The sequence below is a fragment of the Girardinichthys multiradiatus genome, chromosome 22, assembly GCF_021462225.1.
Source record: "Girardinichthys multiradiatus isolate DD_20200921_A chromosome 22, DD_fGirMul_XY1, whole genome shotgun sequence".
In the NCBI taxonomy this organism is placed as follows: domain Eukaryota; kingdom Metazoa; phylum Chordata; class Actinopteri; order Cyprinodontiformes; family Goodeidae; genus Girardinichthys; species Girardinichthys multiradiatus.
Genome location: NC_061814.1, coordinates 44233244 through 44251648, shown reverse-complemented (window position 1 = coordinate 44251648; position 18405 = coordinate 44233244). Strand labels below are relative to the sequence as shown.

Below are 18405 nucleotides of genomic sequence, written 5' to 3'. Positions count from 1 at the left end.
TTTTGTTACTCAGCTTTTCTTTTTCTGATATTAAAATGTATTTGATCAATTAAAACATCTAAAAAATCTGAAAGGGGGAAAATATGTATTTTTTACAACAATGCATAAATAACGACATGAAACTGATGAAGCTAAAATAATCTGATAAGTTGAACATCTTTATATTTAATTTTCTGTTGTCTGGTTCAGTAAATTCGACTTCTTTTTCGTTTTGTTTTAATAAACTCATGTAAGAAATGTGACCTGAATAATATTTGTAAAAAGTTACATAATTAAATTGAAATAAATGAAATCTGAAAATAGAGGAAATTTTCCAGCTTCTTTGTGAACAAATGAAATCACAATTTGATTTTATGAAGTTTATTCTTCATAAGGCTGCGGGCGGAGCTGCAGGATCATTTTTTAAACTTTTATTTTTAATAACCGGATGTGCGCGCAGGCGTGCCTCTGAATGCGCGTGCCCGTCAGTGTGAGACCATCAGATCTTCATCTGTCTGCTCTCTGGGAGGGTCTCCATCCGATCAGAACCCTCCAGTCCGGACCCTGAAGCCGCAAGTCCGGTTGTCTGTCTGCGGGTGTGAGGGGCGCGGCTGCAGCGGGACGATGCTCTCCTCCTGCCGGGAATCAGCGCTCTCCTCCGGCGTTCTCCGGCCAGGATTCTCCACTGTGGAGCCGGGGCTGCTCCCCTCCGCTGCCCGCTGAACTTGGACCATCTGCGCGGATTAAACGTTTGTTTGTGCCGCTCCTTGACGCTTCGGCTCGGTTCGGAACTGTCCGATCTTTCCCCGGTGGAAACCAGCCGCCTCCGTTATTCCGTGGATAATTTACCATCCTGCAGGAATTTTTCCTCCCAGCTGTGGTTCCTGTCGGAGCAGCAGTTTCTCCAGCTCCTGCGCTCTGATGGAGGTAGTGTGAGGAGGGACCACTGCTGGGGGAGAGGATGGGAGGATTATCCTGCAGTGGGATTATATTTCCAGGATCAGGAATGGAGGCAGTTCCCGCTGGCTGAGCTTGGATGGGAGGGTTTGGACACGGCAGGAAATTTCCAGACGAGCTGGGAGACTGATCCACATCGGTTTCCAAAATCCATCCTGGAAAGAAGAAACGGTCCTCCTCAGGTGGAGACTGGGATTATTCTCATTCATTAACATGAAGAAGTTCCTTTGATGAGATGAAGCAGGTGATGAAATCTTCCTGAGGTCAGGAGGATCTGTCCGTAGAAGGATCATCAGTCAGGATGATGGCTGGTTGGGACCTGATTCACCCGCAGAGATGAAGGAGGCAAAGACTCAGTTCTCAGAACTTCATCTGCATTTTCCACAGGTTCAACCTTAGGCGTTCAGACCGGGCCTCTGTTCTGGCTCTGAAACGATCCAGTTCATCCCCCTTTCTTCTTCTCTGAACTTTCTATGAACTTCTCTCTGATTTAAATATCATCCAGTAAAAACATAAAGAAGAATCAGAAGAAACATGTTGCCTAAAACAGGAATGACCTGATCTTTTTGTGTTGACACAACCAGAACCATCTAAACCAGATCTGGAACCCATAAATACCATAATCTGGTCTGGAGGATCTTAAATCATATCCAGAACCAAACCACCAGGAGGGGGAGGAGGAGGACACTACGTCCTGTCAGATGAGGGAGCATGTCGGACCGGAGCGCCCCGGGCTGCCGCCTCAGACTGGACTGGGTCTATGGGTACCGGGGCCACCAGTGCCGGAACAACCTGTTCTACACAGCCGGGAAGGAGGTGGTGTACTTCGTGGCTGGGGTGGGAGTGGTCTACAACACCAGGGAGCACAGTCAGAGGTTCTACCTGGATCACAACGATGACATCATCAGGTAAGACACCTGAGCGATGGAAACACACCTGGAACAAAATGACCCATCACCCCAGAACCCTGTACAGGTTTTATACTGGTAATATTAGTTAAAATAAATCAATTTGGTTTTACTCTCACCGGCTACTTTGTTAGCCACATTTCTTAGTAACACAAACATTAAATCAGCCAATCACAGCGCCAGCGCGAAGCATTCAGGCTTCTAGACGTGTTGAAGACGACTTGATGTAAATTAAAGTGAACATCAGGATGTAGAAGAAAGGTTGTTGTTGCCAGACGGGTAAAAGAAGAATAGAAACTATCTATTCATAGAATAAATCATTAGTCCCAACAGCAGGAATCTTCTTCCTTAATCAGTTCCTGTTCCTCATTGTTCTGGGGTCTCATTTCTAAAACATCACGTAGGATCTATACTAAAAGTGTACGTATGCCTAAAAACTGAAAATGACGTTTGCCAAAGAAAACCCAGACTTATAAAACCACAGTTCCACAACCATCAAGCAGTTTCTCCTTTATGAATCACAGCTGCTCCTTAATGTTCTCTACAAGGTTCCTCCTCATGTTCTGGCTTCTACACGCCACCTTCAACCATAGATAGTCCATGCAAAGAACCTCATGAAGGTCAACGTGTATTTAAATGAGCCAGCTGATCAATATCAGTTCATGGTTACCAATGGCAACCACAGAGAGAAGAGGCAGAAATGGAGATGTTGGTGAGTGAGGTGGACAGTGGAGAACATCTGATGTCGGGTAGCCACAGTGTGGAGAAACCAACTGACTGGTCATATTAACAAAGCCATCCAGGACGGCAGGTATTACTGCGCTTAGAGATGATGTGGTTCCGGCGGGTCGGTCTCTCCAATACTGGACCCAGTTCGGCACATAGATCCAAGAGCAATGCTCTAATGAGTCTAAATCAGCATATTAGCCAGTCATCATCGTGGACCAGGCGACCTTGGTGACCCCTCCTTATTCTCCATCTGCAAGGTCTTCCGCCAGCTCCAATGCATCCATCATGCAGCTTTACGCTCCAGTGTCTCCAAGGTGCTGAGATGTTTACAGCAGTCAGTGTTACTGCCTCACACCTTCTGGGTTGATCCGTGGTCCACATCACCCTGGAGATCATCAGGGAGAGGACTGAGATGGTGAGAAAACTTTGATGAGATGTTGTGAGGACTTTGATTTAAGGTTGAAGTTGGCTTATAGGCCTTTATGTGAAAGGTCCTGAAGAGTAGTTCTGGCTCGGCAGCGCCACCATAAATAACACTGTGGTTCTGAAAGGTTATGATGTCATTGATCTATGAATAAAGTTTGATATGGAGAGAAACTGAATGTCTGACAGGAATCATGATGCAGTCCCTCACATCTCCATCTGCGCCACCAGTTTCCCCTGTCTTTAAACGAGTGAATGCATGGGTCAGAGGTCACGTGAGGGGCGGCACATTCTCCCGTCAGGTTGGTTTTTATAGATCAGAAGCTTTACGTGGAAAGGTTGCCTCAGACACGCTTATAAATGAGAGCCTTGGTATTTATGATGTTGAATAGAAAACATGAAGTAAAGCATGAAACAGACAATGCAGACGTCGGTTCTTATTTGGCCTTGAGGTGGTAGAGATGAGTTTATGTGTCAAAGGTTAAACACAGACAGTAAAACAGCGGCTCTGTGTAACCTACCGTGTCTTCTCCTTTTAGCAGCATGTTTTAGAGATTCAATGACTTCTGTTTTGATGAAAATGTTTCTGGGTGTGGCGTAGTGCAGGAGTGAAGCACGCGACCCATGGTACTAGGCCCTAGTCCTTGGTGGGACTATACAAGTCCCGGCCCGTTGAGGTTAGCTGCATGTCTTCCCCCTCTCTCCACCCTATTTCCTGTCAGCTCACTTTTAGAAAACATGTTCTGTACAGTTTAGAGCAGACAACACCATCACGACAGGACATTTTCATACATTCATCTCACCACATTCTACTGGGTCATCTAGAGACATGATCTTCACCTTCAGGTAGGAGCTTGAAACTGGCAAAGGAGATCCTCAACTGGCGTTTAAAGTGAAGTCAGGCGTAGAGATGGATGATAAGGAGCTAGCCTTTCATCACGATATTTTGTGGCATTTAGTCTGATAATAATACGATGATGAAGATTTAAACATCTGTCACTGCAGAGATCAGAAAGTAACACCACTACAGGACACCAGTTAAATGAAGAGGTGCAGCTGTACTGGTAAACAGGACACAGTAACTAGTAGCTTTCTGTCATATTTTCCAATTTATTGATAATTATTTTCACATGAAACCAGCAGTGGAAAAATAGTTTAAACAGCAAAAGTAACAAATCCAACCATGCTGTCAGTTTCGATCCGTCACTTTATTATTGAATTACTGTTTTTATCACAAAGATTATTTTTGTTCATTATAATGACAATATGATAACTGCCTAAGCCTACTCATGACTGATGGTAGCTCTGCTGTTGACCTGACCAACGTTCCTCTATTAAATCATGAAGGTAGAATCCTAAACTCTCCTGCAGAGGAAACTTAAAGAGACACAACATCAGAAACCAGCTGGAGGCTCTAAATGTTCAGCTGAAATAAACCTTCTTATCAGAAACAGCTCTGCAGATCTTCCCTGCATCATCTACCTACTGCAGAAGAAATCTGGCTAATAAATGTTGATCCTCATGGTAATAAAGAGCAACACAACGATTAGGTTTACTCTGAAAAGATATAAAATAAAAACCAAAATGAGCCAAGAGTCTCCAAAAAAAAGCTGAAGATTGTTAAACAACACACACACACACACACACACACACACACACACACACACACACACGTTTTTTAATGAAATCCAGCTCAGTGGTTTGTGTTTAAACTGAGAGACAAACTCCATCACTCCCATCAGGAACAGTTAGACAGGAACTCCTTGTTTCCTGGTCCATATTTTATTCTGATCCTGGTCCTGATCCATTCAGGATGGAAACAGCTTTCTGCTCCTTCATGTTCTCTGACTCTCATGGAGCTCTTTTATTATTCCAGCTGTGAATGTAGAACTTTGTTCTGACCCAGTCTGTACCAGCTGTACTCCTGATTTGTTGGATTTTCTTATTGGTTTTCTGTCTTTTTTAAGACCAGTTTTGGTTACTTTGTGTGTTTTTGCCTCTTTGTTGTGATTTTAAAGCGTTCTGTGATAATTATCGGATTCCTCCTGGTTCCTTACATTAACACCAGCGAGTTTAAGTAACTCTGTGGTGACACCTTTTCAAAGATTCTGCTCCTCCGCAACTTAAGCTGGGAGACTCTGAGCAGCAGATGTGCTGATGGTCAACCCGGAGCGGGATGCAACTATTCCCCTGCTAGAAATCAAACTTTCCTTCACATCTCTTCAAGCTTTTGCACAGAAAATGTCTGAAGACACTTTGAAAGGAATCCAGGATCATTTCAGATTAGTAGAAAGTAACCAGTGAGCAGCAGTGGTCATCAGCATGTTCTGGTCTCTATAAGAAGAAGCAGTTTAATGGCTGCCTGCAGCATCACTGTGTTTCACTCAGTTTTTATTATCAGGTAGAATAATCCTCTGTAAGATCATAAGAGATTTTAATTAAAACTATCAAAAATTCTGCAAATTAATTCAACTGAAAAAGTGTTTTTGTTACATTAAATGTTATTTCTGTGAGTTGTTTTGGTCTCTTTTGGAGACGTTGAGATGGTTCTACTTTGTCTCCATGTTTTTCCTGTCACAGCCAATCATTATTGTCATTTATAACCATGTTAAAACTCTTCAGAGTCGTGTAGAAGGATTGCAGGAGGAAGCTTTAGTTCTGCATCGTTTGTTTTCTGGTATTTTCTCAGATCCAGAGAAGGTGGGATGAAATTTATCTGATTCCAAAGTGGGATTTTCTCTGTTAATGAGAGCAAATCAGAGGAAGAGGAGGAGGCCAAGGATTCAGGGAGGTCACTCATTCATGAAAATACACACACACACACCTAGTGTTCAGGTTATGAGTCATCACAGCAGCAGCAGGCAGCTGGACGGTTTTTACAGCTGCAGCCCGGGGTGGAGTGTGTGTGTGTGTGTGTGTGTGTGTGTGTGTGTGTGTGTGTGTGTGTGTGTGTGTGTGTGTGTGTGTGTGTGTGTGTGTGTGTGTGGTTGCTGCCTCGGTCAGCAGAGCGCTCTAAGATGACTGTTAGGTTTGTGTTTGGGCCAAATTTTCCCTCCCAGCTGACTGCAGGTTTTCAGCGCTCCTCATCTGAGTGGAGCTGAACATTAAAACATGGCATCAATCGGAAATTCAGGATCAAAATCCAAATGCTTCAAAGCATAAACCGAACGAGGCCAAGAGCCAGAACCAGGACCTGGAGCATTCCATCTGGACCTGGATCGCTTTAAAAAAATAAAATAAAACAAAGCCTGTTTTAAAGAGACTGAACTGAACCTGGTGAACCCTGAATCTCTGTCAGGTGGATGTTTGTGCTGGAGGATGCAGACTGAGGGTGGAGGTTTCCACAGAACCTCTTACTGAATAAATGTGATGAAGGTCCATCAGTAGAGTTCAGGTTTGAGCTGCAGGATCTCTGCTGTGGTCGGGCTCAGATCCCTGCCTGACAGCAGAATGCAGAAAAACTGAAGATCGATGATAAAAATGATGATTTTTGCCTCCGTCTGTTGTCTCCATGAAGAAAATCATTTTTCATTTTTAAAGATTTTAGGGTCTCTGTTTTATCAGCATCGTCCTGAAAACACATCAAGTTTCATCGTGGTTCAGTTTGAGTTTGTTCAGATCAACCAGAAGAACTCAGGCTGTCTGATCCTCCCTGAACCGCAGCTGTTTTCCAGAACTAAACCCAGCTCAGGCAGAACCGGAACACCGCACCAGCAGGTTCTTTCTCTGGTCCAGTTTGATGCATCACGATGGATCATTTCTACAGCTGGACTCTGTCAGGATGAGAAGTGGAGATGATGTTCTGGTGATGGTTCCAAGTTTGAAGGCAGCAACACAGAGAACAGGTTCTTACACGAACTGAGAGGTTCTGCTTCTGTTACAGGAACCAAACATTTCATCAGAGTCCTCGTGTTCAGTTTGGGTCCGATCATTTTGTGATGTGTGTCTTGGAGTGAAGTTCATTTGTTCCAGTGTGGGAATAAACGTGTCTGAACAGAACGTTGCACTAATCTGGATTTTCGGTTTTAGGGATGAATTTCTGCTAGTTTTGGTGTGAATTTAGGTTGAATATTTAATATTTTGAACATGAACATTTGAGGACATTTTGAAACTTTCTCCTTTGACATCAGTCGTGTATTTTATTCATTTTACTTCTGTTTTTATAAGTCGTGATATATTCCATATTGAAAATGTGAAAATGAGCTTCAGGAATTGAACCAACATCTCAGTTGGCCTCATATCTGCTGATGGATGATCTCTGTGATGATGCTGAGTTTGAAAGGCAGTAAATTCTCCTTCGCTTCGTTATTTTCTGCAGCTGGATGCTGCTGCTATTTAACTGGTTTCCATCATGCTTGATCTGGGAAAATAATATGTTTACTGGGAGAAGTGGGAGCTGCAGCATGTTTAAAGCTTAAAGGTGTGAGTGTTGGGAGGCTGAAGGTTGATTTGAGTCTGAACTCTGAGTGAAAGTTGTACGTTTTTGATTCTGTGTCTCTTTGCTGGGATGTTTGGGCCAGTAGTTGGAGTCCAACCCGCTACAGGATCATGGTTCTCTGATTCTCTCTTTCTGACATTTCTTCTGTCTTTTCTCTTCTGTCCCACTTCCTGTCGGTGGCCTGCAGGCAGAACCTCAGCAATCAGCTGATGCTCACAGAGAAAGAAACCAACCAAACAACATCATTATGTTTGTGCAGTTTTCATTCTGCCAGAATGGATAAACTGAACGGGCCGTCCGGAGGCGGATCCACAGAACTCTGTGATTCTCTGAGCCTCCTGCAGGGATTTTACAAACAGAGCTTTAAATTTACAGTATCTGTGCTCCAGTTTTCGTCTGGAAACCCAGCAGAACTTCCCTGCTGATTAGACTGCTGCTGTGTTTGGGATCATGGTTCTGTTGATGGTCCAGTTTGGACTGAGCTTCAGCTGTTGGACAGATGGAGTCACATTTATCTCCAGAATACTTTAGTATACAGAGACTGCAAAGAGCCCACTGCATCAGACCTCCACCACCGTGCTTGACAGTTGGGATGAGCAGTTTGTGCTGATCTGCTGTCTGTTTTCTCCAAACATGGTTCTGTGCATCAAGATCAAACATCTCCACCTTGATCCCACCTTCATAAAGGAAAGTGTTCAGACTCACTAAGTTCTCCTGCCGTATTGTTTTCGTTGTCTTCCATGTTTCCCACGTCTAAATAAAGTCTCTCGCTGTAAAATGATGGACTTTAAACATAAAGTTCAGCATCAGTCTCCTCTGACCAGAACACCTTCTTCATCATGTTTGCTGTGTCTCCTACCTGACCATGTGAAACCAGACCTGCTTACCTGCTTAAGGTGGCTGGTAGGATTTCAGGAAGGACTCAGGTCCAGACAACAGGCCGGTTCTGAAGAAGACACCCTCTGGCATGTTATGTCCAGTCTGTTCTCTCCTCAGAGATCTTCAGGTTGTTGGTCTGAAACCAGATGTGTTGCTGCTGACTGATGAAACTGAGGCTGTTTCTGGTTGTCTTGGCAGACGTTGCATGTGTCAGTTGCCCATTGGGGACAATAAAGTTCATATTGATCATTGATTTGCAGCAAACTGGACTTCTTCTGGCTTTTTCCCGTCTCTCTTCTTTCAAGCTCAGATTTGTGACGTTCATAACTAATAATTGTCCTGTTGACAGATTCTCCCACCTGAGCTGTGGATCTCTGCAGCTCCTCTAGAGAGCAGTTACTTCCAGAGTATCTGCTCCTCTGATTAATGCTGTCCTTGCTGAGCCTGTTAGTTTAGGTGGACGTCCATGTCCTGGTAGGTCTGCAGGTGGTCCATCCTCTCAGATGATGAGTTGAACAGAACTCTGGGATATTGTTGTAGAACCTAACCCTGCTTTAAACTGAGCCAGAACTTCTTCTCTGACCTCTCTGCTGTGTTCCCAGGTCTTCATCATGCCGGTTGTTCTCTAATGTTCTCTAGAGAACCACTGAGGGCAGAAACAGAACATCTGCATTTAGATTCATATTAAATTTTGATTAAATCACACACGACTGGAATCTATCTAACAACCTCACAAGATAATTAGTCACACTGGATTTTATATATGGGCAGCAGAGTAAGGGGGGTTAGATACAAATCCACGTCATACTTAAAGTTTATATCTGTAAAAAGGTTGAAAGCCATGACTCATTTCCCTTCATCTTCACAGTTATGATGTGCTGCTTTGTCACATAAACTCCTGTATGCTGAGGTTTGTGGTTGGAACTGGACAAAATGTGTCAGTTTAAAGTTTAAAACTCTTCCCAGGTTGCAACAGAAGCAACAGTTGCTTCTCTAAAGCCATTGCTGATGTCTTACCGCCCTGACTTTGTGATAATGCACACCTGTATGCTCCAGAGCTGCAAACTCCTATAACTCCTGCAGTTATAGAGAAGCTCTGTTGGAGCAGGGTGCTTGCCTCCTGGGAAGGCTGCATGTTCCCTGGTTTGAGTCCCACACACTGACAGTCTGGGTCCTTGAGCTAGAACCTCAGGCCCAGAATACTCCCCAGGTTCTGCACATCTGCCCATTGCTCCCTAAGGGACGGGTTAAAGGCAGAGGACACATTTGGTTGGAAGGTACAGTTTCCAATGACAGATAAAGATAATGATTTAAACAACACTGACTCCAGCCTTATCAGATGGGTCAAATGCTGCTCAGGGGACCTCCTGTGTCCGACCCGAGCCTCGTGCATGTCCAGGTTCTGCTGCTGTTTGTGTTTCCAGGTGCAGCGTTCAGCATCTGGTCTTTGTGTTGACACACGGGTCACATGGGAGGAGCGGTGTGATGGAAACTGATGCACACAACAGAAACAGGAACACAGACAGCGAATGTTTGCTCTAACATGCAGAGGGAGGATGTATGAGGATTTAAAAGAGCTGAACACGTCCATCATTCTGTGGTTGTCAGAAGGTCTGTTGGAGAAGATCTGAGGTCACATCTCACAGAAACACAAAGAGTCTTCACTTCCGTTCAGCCCAGCCCTCCTTTCTTTCAGCTTTTCTTCATGTGATCCAGATATTCCAGACTTTCCTGGAATCTTTCAGCCTTTTCTGGGTTCTTCAGGCTCTCTGAAGGTCTGCAGGAGATGCTCCTTGGACACGCCAGTTGTTTTCCATGTTGATCCTTTCCATAAATAACATCCCTTTAATATAAAAGCATCTCTTCCTTTTTCATTTAATCTAAAAAGCGATTAATCCGGTCGAGTTCTGAACAAACCTTTAATAACTGGCAGACGTTTCGATGTGGTCTGATGAAGAATATTCATCTGTTTACAGAAACTTTATTTATCTTTAACCCATAAAACTATAAATCAGAAGCTTCCTTCACAGTGAGAAGTTAGATGTTAGACTTGACGAGGAGTTCGTCTCATTTTTGATGGGCTCATCTAGCTCCTGGTGTTGGACCTGTTTCTGGGTCACTCCATCCGTCTAGTGAATATTTCAGTCATTTTCAGGTCAAGTTTGAATCTTTTTCTGTCATTTAATTTAAAACATTTTTAATGTAAACAACATTCATCAGTCGTTGAAGATCTGCAGCAGCAGAAGAAGACTTTCTGAAGTTCTTCTTCTTTCAGTGATTATTAGGAACTTCTCCATGTTACTACTGGTTGAAGGACTTCATGCATCCATTAACAGAGTGATCTTCAGACTCTAAGCTGACCTGATCAGACAGAACCGCTCCTCCTGGTTGGAGTCAGACCAGCAGCTCCCCCCAGGTTCTCAGGGTGCTTCTGAAGCTCCATCAGTGAGAACTTCATGCTGACTGGCTGAACCAGCAGGGTCATTGTTTGTCCTCACAGGCTCAGGGCTCAGTGATGCGTTCGCTGACCGTAGGAAGATGCTGCTGGCTGGTATCTGGGCCTGAAAGAGAGGTTCTGAACTGGAAGAAAATTAAACCGAGCTGCTTTTTATTTTTTGGGACGGTTTTATTTTCTTTGAGGTCATTTTTGGTCACATTGTTCCTGTTTTTCCACATGCAGCTTGTTTGTTTTTGATTCTTTCAGCCCATTTTCACCTGTTTTCGGTTCTGAATCTTTTTTCTTAAAGGTTTCTGTCTTCTGGTCATCAGAGTTTTAGCTGTTCTGCTCATTTTTGCCTTTTATGCGTTTAATTTTACATGTTTTTCATGTCAGACTTTTAGGTTTTCAAATTCATGTCTTTTAAAATTTTTGACCTTTTTCACATCTTACTGTTTAATTATATCTTGTTTAATTTCTGTGTCATGTTGGGTCTTTAGACTCATTTTAAGGGTTTGTCTGTGTTTTACAAACTTTAAACGCATTTTTCATCTTTTGTTTAGTAATTTTTATGTTTTGTGTGGCTGGTTTTGCTTCATTTGCATCACATTGTGGGACATACTTATATTCTGTCTTTATTAAAATCATTTTGTTGACATGCTGTCTTAAGGATGCTACCATGTTGTTTTTGTCTCATTATGTCTGTAATGAAACCAAACACACATTTAGTGGATCAGTTAAAGCTCATTTATCTGCTCTTTTGTTTCAATTTATTATCTCAAGAGAAACTGTAGAAAAACAGGTTTTCCTTCCTTGATTCCTTCCTTATTTCACACTCGCCCGTCTTGAATGTGACACATTTAACAGCAGCAGCGAGCAGCACACTGGTGCCTGGTGGCTCTGAGCGTTCACAGCTCAGTCATCTTCATCAAGATGATGAGTAAGAAATTATCTGTCCAGCATCCCACTGCCAGTCTGCCCTGCAGCCGTGAATGTTCCCACGATCTGCTGGCAGCCTCTGCTGCACACACAGATTTATCCAATAAACATCTCTCTGCTCAGCAAGTTCTTCAGCTTTGGAAACTTCATCTGATTAGCTCACTGAGAGGAAACGAAGTGGAAGCATTAGTCAAAATTACATGTCTTAAAATGCTCTCATCAAATGCTGCTGCAGCTGAGGATTCAAGTAACATCTGAAAGTGAAATGCAGACAGGTCAGGTTTAATACAAACTGATTTATAATTTAGGTCCAGATTTGGCTGAGATGTAGTGAGATATTTGTCCTCAGAGCAGAACAAGTTTCATTTAATATATTCTCAATGTTTCTGTTGAAAATGGCTGAAAGCTACATTTTACCAGCCGTCTGAGTCTCAGATATTTAGTGAGCTGCAGTGAAAGTCCAGTTTTTCACAGCTTTACCATGTTAATGGTCTAGAGCAGGAGTGTCCAAAGTGTGGCTCGGGGGCCATTTGGGACCCTAGGAAGGATTTTGCGCGGCATCAATTCAATTTCAAGAATAAATTTGACATATTTTTGTTGTTTTCAGGGTGATGTTGTATTAGTACTCGTCCTCGTCATCTTCTGCGTACCCGGGACCGGGTCGCGGGGGCAGCAGACTCAGCAGACGTCCCTCTCCCCAAACATCTCCTCCAGCTCCTCCGGGTGGAGCCCAAGGCGTTCCCAGGCCAGCCGAGAGACATAGTCCCTCCAGCGTGTCCTGGGTCGTCCCCTGGGCCTCCTCCTGGTGGGACGTGCCTGGAACACCTCCCGAGGAAGGCGTCCAGGAGGCATCCAGTATAGATGCCCGAGCCACCTCAACTGGCTCCTCTCGATGTGGAGGAGCAGCGGCTCTACTCCGAGCTCCTCACCCTATCTCTAAGGGAGGAAGCTCATTTCAGCCGTTTGTATCCAGGATCTCGTTCTTTCGGTCATGACCCAAAGTTCATGGCCATAGGTGAGGGTAGGAACGTAGACCGACCGGTAAATCGAGAGCTTCACTTTTTGGCTCAGCTCAGGTAGAGCGTCCTCACCACTGTGGCAGCCGCACCGATCCGTCTGTCGATCTCCCGCTCCATTCTTCCTTCACTCGTGAACAAGACCCCGAGATACTTGAACTCCTCCACGTGAGGCAGGAACTCCCCTCCAACCTGAAGAGGACAAGCCACCCTTTTCCGGTCGAGAACCATGGCCACAGACTTGGAGGAGCTGATCTTCATCCCAGCCGCTTCACACTCGGCTGCGTAAGTTTGATTAAATATAACAAGTGTTCTGGAAGAGCGACCCATATGCTGTCCTTCTTTTATTTCCCTTTTCATGTTTTGAATGAACTCTCATTTAAACATCCATTTTCTACAAATGCCTGACAAATTGCTCCTTTTTATTTAAATATAGCAGGTTTATTTGTTGTTCAGCAGATAAAAAACAACAATAAAACAAATTTTACTGTTCCATTTTTTAATAAAACCCTTATTTTTGTGGCCAGCGGGTAAGGTAAAATAACCCGTGGGTTTGGACCCCACCACTCTAAGGTTCGACTGAGTGGAAAGCAATATGGTACGTTAGCACCACCTTGTGGCGGCTGTAGTTGGTGCACAACTAACAGGTGCAGTTTTTTTTGAGTCAAGGATAATTAAATTGAAAAGAAATAGTTTGTTTGTGGGATGAGTTAATAAAAATTAAATGACAGGATCAGTTTTTATGTCTTGCTGACAAGATTTGAAGGTTTGTTGTTTTTGGTGTGAAAGAAGCAGCAGATGTTAAAATATTTCTGCAGAGTCCGGTTTTATTTCACCTCCACACTGCTGCCGGGGGGCAGGTTTTGTTTCTGTTGTTGGAGGTTCTGTAGATGTTTCCTTCATCCTCACAGGAGAAGTTCCTCTGAACAGAGCTGTCCTGATTTTACCGCCTGCTATAAATAAACTCATCTACTCAGATTCACTGCGAGCTGCAGGTTGGCTGGTTGCTGATATGAACATGGAGGTTAAATACATCAGTGTGCAGGAGAGAGGAGGTCAGAGGTCAAAGGTCACAGGCAGCCTGAGTTACAGTCAGAATTTCAGCTTCTTAAGCATGAACAGCTCACCTGTGATGTTGTAGGTGTTAAAGCTGATGTTTCAGATCAGATTTAACAATTTTAATGATTTTATTTAACTTTATTCTTCTGGGTGTTTGTTTTAAATAAGCTATATTGTTTTATATGTTTCTAGAAGGTTTGTTTAGATGTTGTCTTGTTCTCTAGAACATATGTTGATTACTTTTTCAACCTGGTTTGGATGTTTTCTGTCTGTTGTAGTTCTATTTGCTGTTGATCGTGTTGGATTAATTAGAAATAATTTAATTTGTTTTTTAGTTCGTTTTTCTGAATTGCTGTTCTAGTTATAATGCAGGTTCTGGTTCTGTCATTGTTCTGTGGCTCTGACTCGGATGAATCTGGGCTTCGGGGCCAATAAATCGTATTTAGGATCAATCACTGAGCTGCTAGCTGACATGTGTGGAATTATAAGACGTCTCGTCTCTGGTGGATGTTTGCTGCCGTCCTCCCATCATCTAAGGAATGTTTATGAAGTATAGACTGGTTGTGTGTGTGTGTTTCACCAGTTAGTTCCCATGTTGAACATTTCCTCGCTCGCCTTCCTTCGGTCAGACCACTGTCGCCCGCCACATTTATCTCTCAGTGAACCTGCAGGAAACCGAGGCTGTTTTTTACTTTCAGTCTATTTCTCATTAATCTCCATTTCTTCTATTAAACTGACACCTGGTCTGCAGCTCGCTCTTCATGCTGTTTACATGGAAACCAAGTTTTAATGAGGGAAAAACCTTGTGTCAGTTTTAAATGAAATCAGAGTTTGTTGCCTTAAAAACCTTAAATAACTCCCAGATTTTCACCATCCTGTGACAAAAAATGACCTGAGGAACCAAGACTTGATCAGTTTCATCCTCACCAAGAACATCTTCTCCATTTATCTTATTTTTCTCTGTTTCTTTACTATTAAACAGTTTATTTTTCCTCAGTTTATTCTGAACGTAAAGCTTCTCTTCAGGGTCATGAAGACCACCTTCGCTTTCTCCACTCTTCTGCTGAACCACACGGATCCTTTTCTTCACACTTTCCTGATTGGTTGATGAAGTTAATCTGAAAAATCTTCCACTGTCCAGCCTTTGGTTTCCTGTTGTTTCAGTCAGATTAAAGGCGACACTCAATCTAAAACTACAATCCTAACTTTCAGTTAAAATCTTTTAAAATAATGAGCTAAAGGTTTTATGTCTTGATCATAAAAAAGCTTTACTGAGTAAATAATGGTGCTTTAAGCATGATTGTCTCCTAAAGAATCAAAACCTGTTCTCCATTAGTAAAAGTGTTTCCTCAGCAGCAAATAATAGATGATGAGCAGATGATGATGAGAAGCTCCATAGTTATACAGCTGGTAATCATCAGGTAAACTCATATCAGATAACTAGAGCATAAACAGAGACAAAATGTTTGTAGTACAATATTTATTAGAATAACAAAAAAACCTGATAATCAGCCGGCAAGTTCAGGGACCTTGTCTAATCAGAAGCTATTTAACATTATTTAAAAATGTGATAGAAGATGAGGAGACAGTGGAGCAGTCGATGGTGAAGAGAATCATTGGGAGCTTCTGGAAAACTGAATCCAAACCTGGAACTGTGGTCTCTCCTCCTGCAGAGCCGTCTGCATAAAACCATGAAAAATGGAAAAAGAAATTAATAGTTCGCACTCCACCAGGTCAGGTTTACATGAAAAACCAGTCTTGGTGAAATGTGTATTCTTTATGTACAAGGAAAAGTGAAAGTGCTCTGTTTGATCATTATAGGGTGCTCATTAAAATATTTATCTTGCCAAAACATTCCTAGGAGGACAAATAACATTAATTGGTAATGTAAGGAAAAACGGTGTGACACATATAAAATACCTACATTAACTTAAAATGTCAAAAATTTCAAAAGAAAAAATAATATATTTTACATTCTGGTAAATGCTTTATATCTACTGTCAGCCTCTCCAAACAGATAACAGGTAGCAGAAAATGACAGAGTGACTGGCTGAGGTCAGGCTGAGGTCAGTGGGGAACCTCCTCTCCCACCGCCTGCTGAGCCTTCAGCCACCGCGGCGTCAGCAGAGCTCCGCTGCTCCGAAGACACCGGAGAACATTTCAACGTTGGCTCACTCCAGGTGAACTGACTCCACAGAGGATGTTTCGAGGTCTACGTTCTTGCATTAAAACTAAGTTGAAAGTTAGTTAAAAGTGGTATAAAAACAATACATTTCTGTACTCACCTTATCCATTTACTGCTGCTGATGCGGTGCATTATGGGAAACCTAGCTTACCCAAGTCCAGAAGGATGCATCCTCGATAAAATGGGCAAAACAAGAACACATCTGGGCACTTTGGGCAAACTTACTGGAGCAGTACTTGGGTCACCATTGGTGACGTTTCACAAGTACAGACAAGTACGCATATCAAGAAACAGAAACTGATTTGGTTCAAGTTTTTGTTGGGGGCGGGGCTACGACATAATGGCTTTAAAAGCGCTTCGTATTGGTTACATAAAAATCCAACAAGTTCAACAGCTCAGTGTTTGGGGTTTAAAACCCGCAAAACGTCATGGTTACAGAGCAAAACAAGCAAACAAAAATCTTTTCAGGGGTCCCAAACACTCAGGGCCACAGCAAGCTCTGGCTAATGTCCGGCCCTGTTCTGTCTGTGTCTATAGACCCAGCTCAGCTCAATCAGATTCCTGAGCAGGATAGCTGGGGTCCAGAGTCTGAGTCCAGTTTAGGTTGGAACCAGCAGGTTTATCATCTTGATCTGAGGCTCTGAGAGTAAAAATCATTCAGTGTTTTATAATGAAGGAAGGTCTGAGATAATAACCAGAATCAAGGAAGAGCCACCTGGAAATGGTTTAAGTTGAGTTCATTAGTTTTACTTTCAGAAATAAAGTCCAGATGTTCTACATATGAGTCCAACAGAACAGACGTGTGGATTGGCTGTTCATGAGAAGAATCAGAACAACGTGAAGGTCGCAGGTATCATTCAGCACAGCGTTGCGTTCCTGCATCTTGTCAGGATTGACCTCGACTTCACAGCCCACAGCTCTGCCGCCCCTTGTGATGTGGTTGTCATGACAACGTGCCAGCTACTGATTGGCTGGGAGGCGAGGAGAAAGTCACCGAGTGGACATGTGTTTATGAGATCAATGAAGCTTTGAGGCTGACACACCTGTTCTGTTTGCAGCACACACACACACACACACACACACACACACACACTCACACACACTCACACACTCACACACACACACACACAGGAGATCTGATTCATTAATCACGTTTCATTGATGGTTCTGATGGAGATGTGGGTGTTTCAACCTCAGCTCCTGGCAGCTCATTAAACGGATGTCATCCGTTGACTCTTGACCTTTAGACCCAAAAAGAAAGCGTCTGATGGTCTGCAGTCCAGTCGGAACTCAGTCTGTTTCAGCTTTTTATCTCAGTATCTTCTCTGCATCAAAGCAAAACCTTTCAAACACAAAACCAGAGCTCCTTGCTGGGAGGACATCACTAATAAAACCATGATGACTTTTCTTCTCATTCTAAGTTTCTACAACCTCCTACAGTCTCTGGTGGGGACAGGTCAGGACAGCAGCTGTACCCTCCTCTTCCTCAGCCAGGCCTTGGGAATGAGGTTTTCCAATGTCTTGGTGGAAAACAGGATAGATGCTCCTTCTCCAACAAACATCTAAAGAACTGATCCATCTGACCCATGTTCCGACTGTGTGATGGTCCATCCCAGAAGCCTCTGAGCCCAGAGAAGCTGACTCCTCCTCTGAAGTTAACATCATGCTTCTTATAGTAAAGTCGGTGAAGGTAACTCTGCGTGTAGAGCTGGACAAGGTTCTTCAGACAAATCTGCTTCATGAGGTTCTATCAGCTGTTGATGGACGATGGTTGTTGATGCAGAGCTGTCTAAAGTATCAGATTTCATGACAGTCCATCAGAAGCTGAAGTTCCTCCAGATTACCTGGATGGTTTCCTGTTCTTCTGCTCTGTAGAGGGAGACATGTGAAAGTTCCTCCAAGGTTTCTGTGTGGAACCTTTATTTTTGTGGCACCAGTGGCCTTTATTTTAAAAGTAAGCTGACAGGAAATGAGGTAGAGAGAGAAGGAGAAGACATGCAGGAAAGGTCAACGGGCCAGGACTCGAACCCATGACAGGCTGTCTGAAGGACCAAGGACTCTGTAGATGGGTCGGGTGCTCCATGCCTGCGCCACCGACACATCCAAGAACATCTCTGTCTTCAGAGACTCTAAAATGTATACTTTGATAGTTTTTTTACCTCCTTATCAGCTCTGAGATATTCATGTCCAAATTTCTCCAGAAGAAAGGATCCTGTCTTTCTAATGTCTTGCAAAGAGCTCAAGAAACATCTATTGATCAGGATGTGCATTTCTATAAAGTTCAACCTAACTTCACAGCTTGTTTTGTGGTTACAACTATCAGTCAATCAGTCATTTTCTACCGCTTCTTCCATAGTGGGTCGTGGGGGAGCTGGTGCTTATCTCCAGCAGTCTATGGGCGAGAGGCGGGGTTCACCCTGGACAGGTCGCCAGTCCATCGCAGGGCAACACACAAA

At 43.3% G+C, this 18405-nt stretch overlaps 1 protein-coding gene across 2 annotated transcripts in view; it reads left to right on the top strand.

Annotated features, from left to right (window-relative positions):
- Positions 1-385: 385 nt before the first annotated feature.
- LOC124859353 (echinoderm microtubule-associated protein-like 6) overlaps positions 386-18405 on the top strand; it is a 70129-nt gene continuing 52109 nt past the window's right edge. For both annotated transcript variants that reach the window (XM_047352099.1, XM_047352100.1), the window contains exon 1: positions 386-1844. In XM_047352099.1, coding sequence (XP_047208055.1) covers positions 1648-1844 — 197 coding nt within the window. In that variant the 5' untranslated portion in view covers positions 386-1647. The remainder of the gene's footprint in view (positions 1845-18405) is intronic.